General features: G+C 40.2%; 1 protein-coding gene across 18 annotated transcripts in view; it reads right to left on the bottom strand.

Annotated features, from left to right (window-relative positions):
- The window catches only part of DMD (dystrophin), a 986,794-nt gene that overhangs the window by 59,961 nt on the left and 907,556 nt on the right, over window positions 1-19,277 (bottom strand). For all 18 annotated transcript variants that reach the window (XM_042866635.1, XM_042866641.1, XM_042866633.1 and 15 more), the window contains 2 exons: window positions 16,613-16,674; window positions 4,137-4,211 (listed from right to left, as the gene is read on the bottom strand). In XM_042866635.1, coding sequence (XP_042722569.1) covers window positions 4,137-4,211; window positions 16,613-16,674 — 137 coding nt within the window. The remainder of the gene's footprint in view (window positions 1-4,136; window positions 4,212-16,612; window positions 16,675-19,277) is intronic.

Raw genomic sequence — 19,277 nt, forward strand, 5'->3', positions numbered from 1 at the left:
GTCACAAAGTGCAGCACAATTCAGTGCACCTCAGGAAAACCATCCTGAAAATTTGTTACAGAATTGGGAAGTAAACTGACCCAATTGCAAGACCTCTTTTTCTCTCACTGCAATAAAACTGTGTTTTATTGAGTCTTGGTAGGCAAAATGCAGAACCTCATAAGGAATCCTTTTTTAGAACTTCATGCAGCTTAAGGGCACATGTGCCAAATTCACACTTGAGAATGCTAGAACAATACCAAAGATTAAACTGGCGCCTTGAAAAATACTTCAGCTGCGTGCAGGGCTGCTTGGTTACATTGCATTGACAGTATGCTGTGATTCTGGAACTGCCAAAAGAATTTTGGGAGCAGAAATTTCACTGAAAATCAATAGGAATATCTACTGCTAAATCCTGCAAGTGCTTCTGAAAATTTCATCCTGGTGCCTGAGGTACTCAGTGCTAGAGTGAATATGGAAAGCCCACAACGCTACCCCTAGTACTGTACCAAGAGATTTAACTTAGAATATGTTGTTTTACGCACAGGGCATCATTACAGTTTTTGGTTTTTCATATTAGCATATGGATAGTTACTAAAAAAAAATGTGGAATATTTTATTTAACCTACTAGCATATAAAATATACCTATTCTGAGGTCAGTGCTATACCCTGCAAAAGCATATTTATCAGATCCATCGCAAAGAGTCATAGCTAGATACCTTTCCTCTAGCAGTTTATTAGCTGAACTGAAAATAGAGCAATGCTTTCACAATACCTTTAATGCAGAGCTCTAGGCTGAACTCTCAGTTCCTTTGAGACTGTGAATCAATGGTAATTAAATGAACCCCTCAGGCATCTGGGTGGCAGCTTAATTATACATCAGCTACTGCTAAACATGGGTCATTCCATTTTGCAAAAGCTTTTCCTGCTAATAAGCAGAAACTTCTGAAAAGCCCTCTGCCCTGCCTCTTCCTCAGCCGCCCATCCTATCAGGAATTTAATAATGCATGTCCATCTTAACATAAGCAAGAAATGTTTGCTACCAAGCTCCACTTTAGGGGACTTCTTTTCAGGGGAAGAGTGGCTCCCGCCTTCACCAAGGTGAATTCCTCCTGTCTCTTCCTCACCACGTTTAAAGGAATGTGTTGGAGGCCTCTCCAGAATCAGTAATTGGTGTATTTCTTTTCTGGGAGCAAGCACCAAGTAAACACTGAATGGGGGCTAGCCCAAACACATATCGAAGAGCTGCATATTCATGGACATCCAGTGATTTACAAATCTTTGATCACTTCATGTTTTGTAAACTTAACGGGTCATCACTCTTCCATTTAAAATTCTGAAACTGACTGCAAAATTTGAGTGAACTGTAGCTTATTTGAACTGTAGCAAAATTTGAGTGAACTTCTAGCTTATTTTGAATTCCAAGTAATGTATATAAATATTTCTTTGGCCTTAAAGGCAAGAGTAAGTATGTCTACAGCTAGGTCAGCTTGTGGCTAGAATACAGAAAAAGGATAAAATAAGACCTTGAATAACCAACCAGCTGAAGGCCAGAAGACACAATTTAACAGGCAGGATAAGGTGTGCTACGGAGTTCAGCAAAACTCAACATACAGCTAGTGATAAGAAAGCATTAATGATGCTCTCAAAATTCAAGATCATCTCCTTGTAATCTGATGCTGTTGGCTGATACATTAAATATATATTATTTAATGTAGCCTGTATAAAATTAGAAGAAAAAAAAAAAAACTAACAGAAGATGTTGAATATTTTCTTTCACTGCATCTCCAAGAAACTTTTGTGGACACATCACATTTTATTGACTTCACAATGTTTAGATGTGGTTTGCACTTAAAGATCAGATCTTTAAAAGTAGCAAAGCAAGAAAGTCAATGTGCTTTGATGTGATTATCAAAGGAAACTGTACATTAAAAAAAAAACCCAACAAACGGTGCAATAGTTAACTTGGCATGCCCACAATAACTTTGAAGGCTGGAAAGATAGAATCTCACACTCACCTAAAGTTACATTCTCCTAAAGTAACACAGTACACAAGCATTTATTTGTTAAGGATTACCTTTTCCTATTATTATCCTTAACATCCTAGTATCTTAAAGTTCATAGGGCCGATTTACAAACTGAAGTTATTTTTGAACACAAATCTAAATACAGTCTAAATCTACAATCTGAATCTAAATTCATGTTTAAAAGCGTTTGTACTCTTGTAACTTAGAAATACAGGCTGCTTTTTCACTCCTATGGATTTTTCTTGTACTCACACCTTCAGAGTTTGAAAATACCCCTCAGAAGATAACACTGCTGTGCTTTTTATGCAGTTTGCAGAAAAGAATATATGTACGTAGACAGTTTTCAAACTCCTGCAATTTTAAAGCTGAAATAAAAAGTGGGAGCTTAGAGAAGCAACTACTGCAGGTAGAAATCAGGCATTTGGGGCTACGTGTAGGAGTCCTGAAACCCAACACTGTGCTCTATTTCTTCTGGTGCCAAATTGCAGAAAAAGAATTTTGTAATTAGCTTTTTTTAATCTAATCAAAAGGGGCTCACAAGTGACACTGCAAGCACAGAATACACAAACACGAGAATAGTGTCTCCAAGCAAAAATATTTGCAAGAACAAAGACTGTTAACCAAATTCCTTAAATACTTCTCCTTAGTTACAAGAGTGAAGAATGTGCTAAAGTATTCAGTGTAAGCGCCACTGCGTGTTTCCAATAACATCCATTCTCAGAAAACCTACCTAAGTGTAACCTGGAAAGACAAATTGATTTCAGTGTGTAATTTACAGTTCCTCACTGTAAAGCCCAAGATGAGCAGAGAACAGTGGTAGAATAAAACTAATTACAGATAAAACAGGATGCAAAGTTTTGCACTTTCAACCTGCCTGCTACGCTTGTGCACTGACAGCTAGAGAAACCCATAATTCAAGAATTTTCTTCGTTACTTCAGTGCTGCACTCATTATGAATACTTTCCACTGCATATTATTCCCATTTTTTTATGCCAGCTCCCCACGATTGTCATTAAAATATGTTTGGAATTCTGATTGTCTACTATCAAAATTCAATCTTTGTCACAGTATCCATGCTGAAATCTTCAATTACTTTACAAGAATTTTCACTGCTTAATTTTGTGTTTAAAAAAAAAAAAACTTTTTTTTTTTTTTTTTTTTTTTTAAATAAATCTAGAGATTGCTCATTAGTGGAATTCACCCATCCTTAAAAGTCTAAAAGTATACATGCTCAATAACCTCGAGGTTTGACTCAGTTCCAGAAAGCATGTGAGCACAAATCCAAACTTGAGATAAATCAGCAGTTGAGACATTTGCAACTGTGTCAGAAATTTAACCCTGTAATTAAATGCGAAACGTAGTCAACGTTAAAATATTTTAGTAACTCTCCAAACTGTACTCCCTAGAAAACTCTTTGCTTTTGTAACTGATTGGTCTATCAAGAAAACTATGAGCAAATTATTTAGCCATTGGATTACAAGAAGCTGAAGCAGAAATGTAACTGAAGTGACAGGCAGTAAATGATATACCAGTTGCGAGAACTACAATGTCAGGTCATGCATGCATGTCATTGTGGCAGGACTGACTAGAGAGTTCTGAACACAGCCAAAAGCTGGGTCGAAATGAAGCTAAATGCTTATTGTGATGATCTCACTGAAAGGCAGCAATCCCCCAGGGTTCAGAATTCAACCTAACAGACTATTAACAGTTCCTGCTCTGGCACAGTTTTTCCTCTGGACACTCATCGTTCTTATTACAGAACAATTCTGATTGTATGTTGAGCTGCATGTGGCTGACATGGGATGTGCCTCTGGTAATGAGCAAAGAGAAAATATCTTAAGATATGAAGAGTGAAAAGGCTTGAGAGTGAAAAGATGAGGAGTACGTAGGGAATGTTCATTTTTTTCCTGATCAACTGTTTTGTCTCATAAGTGTCTCGTACTTTCAGCTTGCTAGGAAGGTGCAAAGTAACGGCATCAGGAAATGCCTCAGGCGAGAAGTTTCCATACACTGGGGAGCGCTTAGGAGGAGTGGAGGAAGTGTTTTTCTACTTCTAGAAGTTGTGAATAAACTCATGGCTTGGTACTGAAGTCTTCCTGGCATTTGAGGCCACAAAGGCAGGTACTTACAGCAGAGAGCTTTCTGCAGCCTGCGGAGCTTCATGGCAGTTCTGTATGCTGAGAACCTGACATTGTTCAGGTCCGCTGTTGGGGAAGAATATCAGAAAAAGAGGTTAGCTTTGTATCTTAGAAATAAGCAGACTCATAATGACGTTGTCCACCCGAACTCAAACATTACAATCAGTGGTTCAAATAACTGGGCAAAAAATGCTATGTTAGAAACCATATTTCACTGAACAAACACACTAAAACCTTGACAATCAATCTTTCAAAAGAAAATCAGCAAGTCCTAGAGGCTTACTTCCATTCTTTCAAAGGTGCTGAACTTAAGAGTACTTGAAAGGACACAACCAGCAACTGCAGCAGGGTTGTCTGAAAAACACCACAGCCTTTTTAGTGTAGGTACTTTAAGAGATAAGGCTCCAGATCTCCTGCCTCCTTCCCTGTCTGAGGCACATGGCCAGATTGTTTGCAGGCAGCCAGAAGCAAAGAGCCCTGCACAGAAAAATGCAGGCAACTCTCAGCTATGGCTGAGACTATAAAAAAAACAGTGAAACGTTTGTGCTTCCCAACCTAAACTGACACCAGCATGTCCTGAGAGGAACACTGCTCCCAGCAGGGAGCCAGCAGCAAGGTAAACTTCTATGACCCCCTTGGAAACTGCAGAGAGCAGGTTGAAGAACACAAGCGACCTAGGTCCAGTTTCATTGCAACCTCCTCACGTGGCTCGCAAAACCACATCATCAGCAAGAGCCCTTGCTTCAAAAGGAGCTTTGTGCCCACGGGTTCCCAGGACACTGCAGAGAGAAGGCAGCCATGTACTCAACCAGCAGTATGCTGAGCAGATAAATCTCCTGGCACAGGGCAGGCTTGGTCAAGGCTACGTGAACATTGCTTAATACTTGCCCCCAGCAAGATACAGCAACCACTCAGCAGCCTAAGAAGTAAATGCTAGACAAGACTGAAAAGGAGGGATTTTAAACAGAATGTGTCTTGGACCTAATCCGACCAGGAAAGTGAATTTGCATCTTTCTCTTCCATCTGCCTGTGGAACCAGACTGATGATGTGTGTACTCTGATCTAGTCCCCGGCTTCTGCTGAAAGCAGCTTTAAATGGGTAAACCCATTTAAAACAAGAACAAAATAAATTTACTAAGAGTGAGGTCAGAGCTAGCACAGCTGCATTCCTGCCAGTGCCACAGCCAGCTCAGTTACAAGTAAGCCCGGCACACCAGAACCATGCTGCAGGTAGGCCACTGCTTGCACAATTCAGAAGCAAGCCCAAGGTGCGGAAACAAGTGCCCCACTCCAGCAAAAGGCTTTTGTTCAGGAGAACAGATCAACAGATACTTAAAGCAAATACAGCTGCAAGCTGGTAACTTCACTCAAGGCAGTCAAGAGCACCCCCAGGTTTAGCAGCCCCCTGCACAGCCACTCAGCCCACGAGCACTCCAGGCTGCTCCCAGTGCAACCATCGTGACACTTAACAGCCTATGCAAGCTAACATGGGCCCTGTGTGCTGACAGGTTTCAGCACCCAGCAACGCTGCTGAATGGGTTTAGTTTACAACTGCTGATGAAACCTGTGGGCCTACGGAGTTAATGATTAGGCAGCATTTTGAAAATGTAAACTCCTCTACAAATACAAAAAGAACACAAAAAGCAATGACGCTGGCTCAGAACAGAGGTCCACTTGGCCTAATCACTAAGATATCTCCAAGCCTTGCAGGGTCTTTGAGAGAGAATATTACAAAAAGCAGAGCAAATACAAGAATGGCACTGAGGTGCTGTAAAGGTGTTTGCAATTGGGTAGTTTGGGTATAACTATCCCAGCATCGTTTACAATGCTGCGCAGGTATAGGCAGCAAAGGGAATATAGTCTCAATTACACAAATTTTAATTAAGCTATTCCAAATGAGTAATTTGAAGTCTGATAATTCAGTAATATTTAATACCTTAATAAAGGCTGGGAAGTGCTTCTAAAACACGCCTTATAGTAGAAGGGGAACTTTCAGCTTTGTGCAGCATTTCTTTTTCTTTGCACAGTTCCATACACCTTTTTAATGGGCAGTTCTCCTGGGCACTGTTCCTGCCAGCTCGCCCTCTCACAATTACCCTGACAGGTCCAGAAGCCTTAATGTGTGGAATAAAGCATGCAATTAAAATAAAGCAACTTAATTTGTCTTTAAGGGAAATTAATAAAGCAGTCCCTTGCAAACACACTGTGCCTTCAGTTACATTTTGTACTCTTGTTGTAACTCTACACTTGCATTCTGGAAAAGAAATAAAAACTGTAGCAATTTCATTTTGTTAAAAGTAAGACTAGTCAAAAATAGTTGGATTGGAAGCTCATACATACTAGATTATGGCAAAATGAACAAATCTTCCCTAAATTTTAATTGCGTATTCTGAAAAACCTCCTATGCTTATTACTTACATTTTTTGAAGTATTAGCAAATACAAACATACCTTGCAGACCTTAATCAAGGCAGAAGGTGCTATCCATGAGGACATTTAATCTTCAAAATGCTGTAGTTTGCATACATTTTTTCGTATATTTAACACACTCTGAATTTCTTATCGACCATAATGACACTTCTGCCAAGAAGTATCTGCTGTAAATGACCAAGAAGCAATAGCAAGGGCTATTTTCATAGGCCTCATGGCAGGGTCTAGGAAACCAGTAGCAATGTCATCACTTAGTTTTAAATGCTGAGGCCATGTAGCTGCAGGGTGCTTCTGCTCACACCTTCTCTTACCAGCATTAATCTATGCCCAGTTTTTGTTCTGATGTCAACTGTCCACTTTCTGTCCTTGTTAGCCACAACCACCTGGATGGCTCTCTGATCACGTGCGGACAGCCTTTTGCTACAACACTGCCACACCATATCACATCTTTGCCTTGAATTTTAGCACTTTCATTTAAAATCTGGGAGTCCTTTAAATGCCTTCTCTGACCTCACTCTCAACCCAGTTGTGTTTGTACCTTTCATCTGCCCCTTATTCCACTTCAACAACAAATATTACATTATAACTATGTTAAATTAAAAAAAAAAAAAAAAAAAGGCCAATAATAAGTGGTTTTATGGCTCATGAAAGACAACAGCATTTTATAACTATAAGACAAGAATTTGAATTCTGACTTCAAATGAAGGAAGACTGATCATTGGAGAGGGCAATACAGTGAATGGTCACAGAATCACAGCATGGCTGGGGTTGGAAGGGACCTCTGGAGGTCACCTGGTCCAATCCTTGCTTCAGTATGGCCATCCAAAGCAGGCTGCCCAGCAACACATTCAGGTGGTTTCTGCAGATCTCCAAGGAGGAGACTGCACAACATCTCTGGGCAGCCTGTGCTGGTGCTCCATCACCTACCTGTACAGCACAGAAATACTTCCTGATGTTCAGATGGAGTCTCTTGTCCTGGCAGTGGACACCACCAAAGAGAGCTTTTTTTGTCTTTATTGCTCCGTCCCTTCAGCTATTTACTCACATTCCTAATATCACTCCTGAGCCTCCTGCAGGCTGAACAGTCCCAGCTCATTAAAGCTCTCCTCACAGGAGAGGTGCTCCAGTCCCTTCATCATCTTGGTGATCAATCAAGGCAGAGGTGGCTAGTCCTGATAGTGAGGAGGGGCCAGCATCTAACAATGAACCTCAAGAAGTTCAATAGGGCTAAGTCCAGTGTCTTGTTCCCAAGTCAGGGCAATCCCAAGTGCAAACAGACTGGTTGGAGAACAAACTGACAGCTTCCCTGAGGAGAAGAACTTGGGAATACTAGTTCATGATGAGGTTTGTGGAGCAGTGGAACAGGTTACAAAGAAGAACCTGTGGATGCCCATTGTTGAAGTGCTGAAGGCCAGTTAGGATGGGGTTTTAGGCAGGCTGAACTAGTGGAAGGTATCCCTGCCCAGAGCAGGAGATTGGAATTAGATGGTTTTTAAGACCCTTTCCAATCTAAGTCAATACGTCACTCTGTGATTCTTTGCTTAAGGAACTCCGTATGTACCTTGCTCTGAACGCCCTTATTTTGATACCTTTCTCCTTTGTCTCCTGAACTTTATAATTAGCTTTTTTTAAAAATTGTATTCCTATGAAACTGCTGGTAGTACTTTTTCTACACCCAAGCTACTGCTGGGAAGAATGCACTGCTTCACAGAACAGAGAAGGGAAGCCCGGCTCTCCTCTAATCAGGATCAATATGCTTTTCTTGCTGGTGTATGACTCCAGTTAAATGAAATGTACAACATAAGACTGCCAAGCAATGAGGCTTGGTAGCTCTGCTTGCTATCGTTAGTCGTAACGTCACCATTAACAGCAGTGAAGGAAACCTAGAGTAAGGCAGCATAAGGCACTGCTTGGCTGCCAGCCAGATATAACTGCTGGGAACGTGTGGAGGAGGGAGGAATGAGGCACAAGCAGCAGCAATCTTCCAAGGTTTTATAAAAACATTAGCAGCTCATCCTTTCCTGTGTTTTTTTCCTTCTTGAGTCCCGAGGGAAAAAAAAATTGGATGCTTTCCACTCCCAAACAGACTAGCAAAAAGTTAGGAGCCACTAAGTGTTGAATCCACCAATCTTTTGCCACCTCCGAGCAGGTAGAATAGCTAATTATACCAAATATGCTTTTTTCCAGCCTTTCCTCCAAAACCTAGGGAATGTGCACAGTCTCATATTCCAAATGAGGTGATCAGAGGTCCAAAAAGCCTTGGGAGAACACGAGACCTTTGCAGGTTTTTTACAATACTGCAACTCCAGTCCTAGTGCTCACTGCTTGAAAGGTAACTTTCACGCATCAAAAAAACGTAGATGCTCAAGAGCATAATGTGCTTTTGCATTCCGAAATAATCACATAGTGGAAAAGGTCACCTGCCCCCTAGAAACAAACAGACCAAGGAAAAGGTCGCACTGCAGTATTTGGTGACACTAGTACTTATGCCCAGGAGGGATGAGGAAGAGTGGCTCTCCACCACTCAGCCGTGAATGAACTCTCTGTTCAAGGGAGTATATAAATGCTTATGGGGGAGAAGACAGAGGGTTATGCTACAGAAGACCTGTAAGACAAGGCAGATGCTGAGGCTTTAGCAGCAATGAACAATTCTCATCTACACAGTAGTAAGTTCATCCCAAGATCTTTCTCAGCTCCTAACACACCCCTCTCACTTCTCTGAAAGGGCTCCAAGAGTTAAAGTATAAACGACCCTTGAAATTAGGAAATCTTCTTTTGCTGCTTTCTTCTGCTCATTATAGACAGGTTAAGCTCCCCCACCTATTTTGCAGCATCTAATGCTGTGGGGAGAAAGGTATCTAGAAAACCGTTTTCCTCCATCAGGCACCATGAAGTGCCTTGAGTTACTCCACAGGAACTAGTGCTCCTTACACAAGTAGCTTTAAGGAAAAAGACTTCAAATTGTTGATAGGAAGAACTAAAATCAGAACAATTGTTGAAAAACAATCAGACAATTAAATCCAATTAATCTTATCCAATTAACCTCTTCTGCATGATTCTGCAAGTTGAGAGAAATCTCAAAATGTAAAGGCTACGCTTTTCCTCAAAAGAGCTAAAACAGCAACATCAACACATTTTTCAAGGCTGTATTTCTACAGAATTGAGAAACAGCAGTAATTACGTACAGCAGAACCTTTTGACAGTGGCTAATCAAGTAAAAATCACTCAGTTGAGAAGTGGTCCATGATTTGCATCATAAATTTAAACCACCTGCTGGAGCATCCCACTTGCTACTGACACAGTATCAACAAATAAGAAGTTGCAGAATCTTGTTTTTAATTCACCATGCTAAATTCCAGATTCTACACTGGGATATGAATATAGCATTAACAGTAAAAACAAATCCTTATGTTCAGGATCCTTTTATCACATGAAGTAAGACAGCAAGCATTTAAAAGTAATAATAAAAAAAAAAAATTGAAGAACAATGAGTTTTTTAAAAAGACCATATTTAATAAGGGATGTGGTGTCCAGTTTGGAAGGATATTTGATTATTATACATCTAATCACATTACAGTAGCTCCAGCTGCCATTAGTGCTGAATGACTGGGATGTTCCATTGGACCACGTACTGCCCTCTAACACAGCTAATCTGACTGAACGTTTAAAAACTGTGGGATAGGCCAGACTATGTCCTGATCTCACACGGCATCTCTGAAATCCTTTCTACCTGGACACCACCTTCTTTTTAGTTTATGGATCACTTTTCTACATTACTGTGAACATTATTACAATCACTTTTTATTGATTTCTAACTGAACAGCACAGTCATTTCTCTTGATTTTATGGACAGCGAGTTTTTCACTTCCTGGATGTCACCAAACTGAAGAGTAGTTACATGCTTCAGGTGATAACTACCATCTCAACAGTTAAATTTGTCAAGTTCAAAACTAATTTTGCTGAAATAAATTAGATCTCATCAAGTCATATCCTCATTTGGCCATGCTCATCAAATCCTAATCTTAAATTGGCAAGATTTACAGGGTTTTTGTTTTGATCTCACATGTCTGCAAGGAAAAAAAAATATGAACCTATGTCGATCCACTTCAAAATCTGAAAGTAGTATTTCACCATAGCTTGTGACATACTCAAATAGATGTTTATAAATAAAATGCTAGCACTAGATAAACTACTTTGGGAATTAATGACACATCATTGTTGCCTCTGACAATGTATACCTAGCAAACTTAAAAAAGTCTACAGTGCAATCCTTAATGAATTCTAATCCCACTACCAGCCATTAAACCTAAAGATTTTTCATCAGACTGTATGTAACAGCACCCTGACTTCCCAGGAAGTTTCATCTTACACCAATTCAATATAGCCGTGATTGCCTGACCAGCTGATTAGAGTGCTGGTTATCTTCCTGCTGCCCAAAACCCCTATATAAATCTTATAGTGATGCTTACAGTGACATATATCGCCTCTGTAGGAATTGTGATTTAAAGATGTAGGCAAGATAAATGGATAAAGGAAAGAAATTAATCAAAGAAACACTGCTTAGTATCATTTTAGTTCTAGCCATTGACTCATGATAACAATAATTAATGCTATCACTTACATTGCTTTGAGGATAAATAACAGTAAGCAGTGCTGTTATATATACAGACACACAGCTTAACCACTGTCCAGGAAGTCACAGGGCAGGATGTGTTAAAAAAAAAACTCCACAAAGTAGAACATTCGACAATTTGTCTGCAAATTAATTAATAAGTGAAAGACACTCAGGGCACTGAAGTAGTACTGACTGCATCTACACCAAGAAGTGGATGAACATCACAGCATGTGTCAGCCTTTCAGTTACATGATCAGATGACATGGCCTTGGGAAATTCTCTTTTATTTTGTCATGGTTTTTCTTCATCAAAACTGTAAGGAAGGATATAATGTTCATCTGGTTATATCCCATTAGGGAGTTGGGATGTAGTCAGTTTGCAGTCAGGTCAGCAATTGTTCCTGTATACTAGCTGAGATGTAGTCTTAATGAAATAGTGAAATAAATAAACAGCAAACAACCAACTTCAAAATTATTAAGGAATGTTATTCATTTGCAAGCCAAGAAGGTAATACTCTTGAGCAAAACATTCACATATGGCTAACTGTTCCAGAACAGAACATTACTTTGCTCACTCTCATTTCTTCCTTCACTAATACACCTATGGCTTAATTGTCAAGAGACACGAGGTCCTTGAAACACAATGATCCCTACCACTGGTAGCGCATCAGCAAATTATGGCTTCTCTGCCATAGCTACGTGTACTGACTGCATGTTTGCCAACAATGCAGTCACATACTTTACAAAGATGTATGTATGTACAAAGTATGTACTCTAGGTCTGACAACTACACAGGGGTGTTAGTGCCCAAGGAATCCTGTTTTCCCAAAAGAAAAAAATTATTATGCAGATTCTAATTATCAGCGGTATCAGTGGATAAACAGCATTTTAAAGAAGATTGTATGTACCATCTCTTTGGATTTCGGTAAAATCACGTAATTGATTTGAGACATGCGTGTCTCTTTAATATACAAACATGTAAATCAATTAGTTGAATATGAATAAAGAAGAGAAAAGCAACACATACTGTAATAGCTCTGTGGTAAATAAGTGGAGGATTTTTTTAAATGGCAAAGAGAAGTTTAACCTCTTCAGGCAGCTCTTCATCAGCACAAGTCAAAATGCACAATCTGAAAAGGGCAGTAACGTTTATCCTCCTTGGTCACTGATTGCTAGTAGCTCACCCTGCTTTATGGAGCAGCCAGTCACAAGATCAACACAGCTGCTCCTGCTGAAATTCATCTGGATGTTCAGAAGCACCTCCCAGCATTCTCTCACCCTGCATTAAGCAAACGAGACACTTCTTCCAAATACACCATGGAGAACAGCCTCCCTCACACTCCAAATTAAATGGAAAGCTGTCACTAGCTGCAGTGCACTGGAGTCTGCAAGGGTGTGGGTGGATTTTTTTCCACCCTCTTGTCTTACCTTGGGGAATTAGGAGAGAAACAGATGCATCCTGACTGCATCCTGCTATTGCAATTACTGTTTGCAGAGATGGTGAGGAAACTCATCCTGCCATCCCATAGGAAGGCTGGAGGAAGGGGACACTATCAGTATGGTATAGCAGACCAAGCTCTCCTGGGCCACTGCTACAAAGGTTAGAGTCATTTTCAGCTTAAAGGCAAAAAGCTCTCATCCACAGCTAAGCTGTCTGCAATTAAATCATCACTCTCAGAAGACAAACTCAAAAAGAATAAAAAAAAGCAATCACAGTCTACTTTGATTTCTGTTCTTCTCGTCTCAAAGGTCCTTGAATTCTCCGGAACAACAAAACAATGCAAATTCTCATTTCAGCGATGCCCTAGAGCCATCACGAAGGACGAGAAAATTTGTAAGGGGGCTGTAAAAGAACAGTGTTGAAAGAAGACTTGCTGCGGGGGAACTGCTCTTGGAAAGAAAAGCAACTGGAGCAGTCCCGGGTACTTTGAAGACTTCCAGAAGGAAGTTAGAAGAGAAAAGGGGAGTGGTTCATAACAGCACTGCACAAACCGGGGGGAACTATCAGGAGCTGAACCTCAGAGACTCACACATCACTGATTTTTACCACCTCTCCTATTTCAGCATTTGTTTTTTCACCATGTTCTTCATTTACATAACTAGTCAATCTGTATCAACATCTGGTAGATAAATTAAATGATACAGCTAAGGTCATCACTGCAATTACCTATCGCCAATTCCATTTGACCATTAAACAACAATTATGTCATTTAATATTGACGGTTCGTTATGTAACTTTAAGTAAGCATAACTTTAAATGAAGAGTGAAATTGCCAAACTTGAGTCAGCAATAGATGCTTCATTAAAACCGACAAAATTGCTACGTTGTTGAAATAATAAAGAGAAGCAGTCCAGAGAAAGCATTTCAGCTTCTTAAAAGGAAAAGCTTATGTTGAAAGAACAACCAGTTACAAATTTCCAAAATGCACACTAATTTTCAAATGAAGTATTTTACAGTTATTAAAAGTATCTTTCTTTCAGCAAATGAGCATGAAGAGAATCTGAGAAACCTTCCTTTGTGGGCAGGTTATTTTATAATTTCTTCCTGCAGACTCTTCCCTGATGCAGTCCGTACCGGAGACAGGATACAGGACTGCTGGACTGACAACCTGATCAGATACAGCAATTTACCTTCATTTTAACAAACACCCAAACACCCCTAAAAACAAAGACGAGGAAAATAAGTTTGAAGCTTGGAATTCATCCATTTCAGCAAAATGTGCTGTGGCAATTTGTAGGTGTGTGAGGTGGATATGTGAAGAATAAAACTAACGTTACTTCTCCTTTTACAAAAAGTCTTGTCTTGCTCCTAGTTGCGTCTTCCTCATTCACTTACAAAAAAATTAAGCTTTCAGCAATTTGGAAGAATTTAAATTAGACACAAAGATTCCCTACCAAATTACAATACACTGGAATCAATTAAAGTGTGATGAATTTACAGAAAGCCAGCACATCTGTCAGTACCTGGGATGTACAGAAAGCTCCATCTCATCGCTCAATTGCTCCCTACAGGCTAAATGTAAGGGCTGGAAAATGGAAATAAACATTCTTGACAGCGTTGATGTTGTCGGTCTCACTTTTTGCATTTACCTGGATTGTACAATTCATGTTTTCTACCAAATTCTTAAAATGCATACATACTAAGCTCCTTACTAGCTTCTTCACATGAATAAGAAGCAAAATTTGGATCCTACAGTGGGGAAAAATAATAGGATCTAATGAGTATGCAATACAAAATCGACTTTAATAATATCTTTTCAGATAAAGTATTACTGAACAGTCTGAAAAGACTTGAAACATCCCATTATTACCGTTTTGACCTGAGGCAAAGAAAAGCACTGAAAACACATCAAGGCTTCCATTCAAGACTAAACGGGTTATGCTTGTATTATGCAATTTATATGAGAGTTAGGCAATGATGAATATACCCAATTCAAAAATAAAATAAAATAAAATGGTAGGTTATTCAGTCGCACTTTTTTCAAAGCTTTATCCTATGTGGCAGTGCACAAAGAATCAGTTTGTTTAACCTGCTTTGTACACATGTACAAACACCTAAGTTTAGTAATAAGAACACCTATTACACATTACACATACTATGCTAAAATCAGTGTTGCTTCCATGCTAACGAGCATTTGGTCCCAGCTCAAAAAAAGAAATATGATTAGCCACAAAGAATTATTGCCCCAATGGACATTACTTTCTCTTCAAAACAGAAGAAAAAAAAAAGAGGGAAAATCTGCCTAAACACGTCCCTTCTTTGTGCAATCAGCAATGAGAATGTCTTCAAATCTTGACATCCAGGTGATACTTACAGTGATAAAATCTCAGTTAAACTAAATGCAACCTGACTTCAACAGTCACACATCATTTGAACTGTTGACCTGAACCCACCAGGAGACTTTTTCCCCTCGCGTAGAGCTACCTCTTGACTTCTTGATTATTCCAGACTGCTGTAGCTGAAATACCAGAAAGAAATCCCAGAAGAAAAGCAGTTTCAACAGGACTTCAGGTCTCACCAGCAACAATATCAGAGATAACATGTTATCTCTGGATCAAAGTGAGCTACAGTTGGAGTGCGGTTCAATTAACAGGCAACTCTCTTTGAGGATCTACCTGTATTAAAGAGATGTCAGCATGCACAACTGCTATTTGTCCTGAATCCTTTAAACCCCTCACTTTCAGAGCAGAATAATAAAAGAGGCAAACTGGGCAATATAATATAATTAAATAGCAAGTCAACACTTGCCTGCTTTCGCATTTTGTTAGGCTGAACTTACATGTCTCCTATTCCTTTTTGATATACAGAGCTGTCTTTCAGTTAATTTTTAAACAAATTGCTGCCACAGTGTTAATACTACAAGGAAAAAACATTCACACTTTCATTCCACTTCATCACATCGTGTTTCTAAAATAGCTTGGGTATACTTTTGCATCAGGGCACTGCAGAGATACATGAGTTAGCTTGAAATATACCAGTTTATCTACTGAAAACAGTCTAATTATGCCAGCACAGACTTAAGCAGAAGATAATTTAAGCTATTTTTCACCATAGTAAATAAGCCTGCACTGAATGCTAGGCTTGAAGGCCTTAGTACTAAAGCTGGCTTGTCGAAAAGCCAGTTTATGTACTTGCACTATACAGACATAACCTCCTCCTTGAATGCAGCATATTGATTGATATTTCTTTTAGAGAAATAGCTTAATTTTTATTATATCCTCTATTACTTATTAACAGGACCATTAAAAGCAAATAGTTAGCTATTAAATGGTCTGCCAAGCAGCCTATACTAGAGTGTAGATTGACCTACTGTATCTCATAGATGTGCTTCTGTTACTAAAATCCAAAGCTGCTAAAAAATCTTAAAAAACAAACGGAAAAACCCAACACAAAAGCCCACCAGGGAGGCACATCTGAAGTCATAATAAGTGTGCAATTTCAGTATTCAAAATGACATCATGACAGCTGCCATGCGTTCTGAGCATTGAGTGCTTTAAAAATAAAGCAGTGGCAATGCAGTTTGTCAAATTGCTTCCATTGGCTTTCTACCACCCAAAAGTCAACATTAACAGCAGTTTGGTTTGATTTTTCATCTGCCTTTTGTAAAACAGTGAAAAGATTCACCATTTCTTTTTTCTTTTTCTTTTTCCATTTCTATTGCAGTCTTTAAGTAAGTTTGCAACAATGCAGCAAAATTACTTAGTAAATACAGCGCACATTCCAACCACGCTGATAAATTAATTTTTCCACTCGATGTTTGAAATAAATCATTATGCCTTACACACTTGTTTGCAGAAAATTTAATCTCAATAAAATCACAGCTTCTCGCTTTAAATCGATTTTGGTTCACTACTTCTTGAAATCTTTGTCTTAACAATTCTCTGACTGGGAAAAAACAGCAACAACTGTTAGAGGTGTCTTACCTAAAGACTGGTAGAGCTCAGTCATCTTAGGATGATCCCAGCAGGTTGTCTGCGTCTCATGGCTACAATAAAAAAACATAAAAGTTAATAAAATGTAATTTCTCTTTCTGTTCCCTTGCACAGTGTGCATCCGAGTGCTGTGCCAGAACACTGCCAGCAGCCTGAGCTCTTGCAGGAGGGAATCTAACTAGCAGCAGGCATGTCTTCTTTCAACCAGATGTCCATCTGGACTGCTGTATTGAAGCATGGGCTCAGGAAGCAAAATTAAAAGTTCTGCTAATATTACAAATACAGTGAGCATTCAGACAACGTCGTGTTCTGGGCTGTCTCCCTTATCCTAGGGTCTCTGTGAATTTTCAAGAGGCAGAGCTTTATGGAAGCCAGGAAAAACCCAAATGGGGTTACAAAACCCTGCACTATGACTAGAATGTAAATGGGACCATCTTCTGCACAGAAGCTCACAGCCTTCAGCCTTGCAGCAGACTGCTGCCAGAAGACATGCAGTGTGAGAGAGCCAAGTACGTGAAGTGTTAGTGAGTGCAGTAGCAACTCACGTCTCCCAAGGCTACACATTTTAAGATTTTTTTTAATGACAGCGTAGCTAATGTGATCTCGTTTCCATCAACATGGGAAACTTGAAAGAAAATTCTCCTTATCTATTCTAGAGCCAGTGAAGTCTTGGTCACACAGAATTCAGCTCTGCTGAAAGACAACCCATGAACTACACTTAAAGAAAATTCTGAAATGTACGATTGCTAGCAACCACATTTGCAGTCCCTGTACTTAAAGAACAGACATCCTGGGTCCAATGTGCATATAGCATTGGGAAGAAAAGGCACAGAAGAGTGAGGTCTGATCCGCAGTGCTTTGTTGTTCTGGAAGCACACACCTTTCAGCTCCAAACTGCGATGCAGCAAGCAAACTGAGTGCCCCTGTACAGCAAACAGCGCATGTAAAGCGGATGTAACAGAGAGCAGGGGGGCAAATGGTGATCCCAAGTGCACCTCCACAGGCATGCCTTAGAGGTGCAGCTCTCCATGCAACACTTCAGCACCACCACTGCTGCAGGGAAAGAGAATAGTGAAGTGTTTTCTTAGCAGGATTTCATTTTGGCCTTAGAAGACAGGCTATTTACTTGATCCATGTGAATACTTTGCTGGCCCAGCAACGTCTGTGTACTCACTAGCTTACTGTATATAACATCTCTACATTTTGCTCTAAAATTACAAGGAAGAACGAAAGGAGTAACCATAAGCAAAAATGTGCATTCTGCACAGTAAAATGCATTTTTTAAGAAAACGCTTCATTTACACACTGAATCCCCCCCCAAATTTGGTTACCATTTGCCCCCTCCTTGCACAATAGCAGCCCAATGAAAAAGAACAAGGGAACATATTCACTGCCAAATTACTCTGTTGACAGAGAGACCTAACGATTCAGGTAAGCGGGCAGCAGCAGCAGACCAACAGTTGGGCCTGCAGAGCTGTGTCTGCTGTTTGCTAGTCCTCAGTGTTCGTTCCAGACCAGTGGTTCCCTGGCAGCAGCCTGGCGGGCCCAGCCGGGGAGCGGCGCAGGACTGAGCTCAGAGCTGCACACAGGCACTCCTCGTGTCAGCACAGGGTAACAACCAAGGGACTTTGGGGATGGTGGTTTTCCACACCTCCTTTTTATCTCAAATGCCATGCGCAGTGCTTCTGAGGTATCCCAGTAGGAAGTGTATCCTTGGCTTCTGTGCCAAAGCATGTAGCAAAGAGCAGAGTAAGAACTTAGGCATGCAGTCGCAAGAAAGCTCTGAAACTAATTGCCTAATTTTCCCTGTGAATTTAGTTTGGCAGCTCCAGATTGTTTTGTGGATGAACTAGGCCATTTGGGGATCCACAGCTTTTGGTCTGGGAGCTTTCAAAGGCACTGATTCCCAATTACAGTATTTTAAAGCCACTGAGCACGTGGCAATGATGTACCTATACAGCACCCGGAATCTTACTGCCTGTGTTGAATAGAAGAACAAGGGAGTCATTTAAGATTCAGAAAACTGTTATGGCTAATCACTCATCAAGACCACGCGGACAATTATTTTTTTGGCATTTTTGTTTTTATGATAAAGCTTAATCAGATATCAGTGAATTTAATGTGCACAGTGTAAGATTATGTCACCTATTAACCATCCAGAAAATACATAACCAATCTTCCTAAGACACTGTAAATAAAATTTCCATTGCCAAAGAAATGTTGGACTGTTTTCATACATTTTTACTGCCAGATACCTCAAATGACTACACAGAATGCTCTTACATCATGACTGCCTAAAATAATTCGCCCAGGGATGCCCATTTTGCAATGAACGGTTTCACTCACTTCACCCACACGTCCCAAGGGCTGAGCTGGTGGGGTGGGTGTCTTTCTCCAGAGATCCCTCCCTTCATCCTGGTGCTCTTCCCAAAAAAGAACTGAGGCCTGATGCTGGAGCAGGTGAGGAGGCAGGGCAATGCCCCAGACACACGGGAAACAAGAGGGCTGCAGCTACTTCGTTCCCACAAGAAGCAGTAGGAAGCTGAGACTGCAGCTCACCTGCTCTCTGCAAGCCTCTCCACTGCTTCCAAAGGCCATCTGACCACGAGCTGGGGGCCGGGCAGGGGGAGACTCTGCCTTCCTGAAGGGAAGCGCC

Source organism: Lagopus leucura, unplaced genomic scaffold, assembly GCF_019238085.1.
Source record: "Lagopus leucura isolate 7727_CA_CO unplaced genomic scaffold, USGS_WTPT01 Super-Scaffold_100001, whole genome shotgun sequence".
Taxonomy (NCBI): domain Eukaryota; kingdom Metazoa; phylum Chordata; class Aves; order Galliformes; family Phasianidae; genus Lagopus; species Lagopus leucura.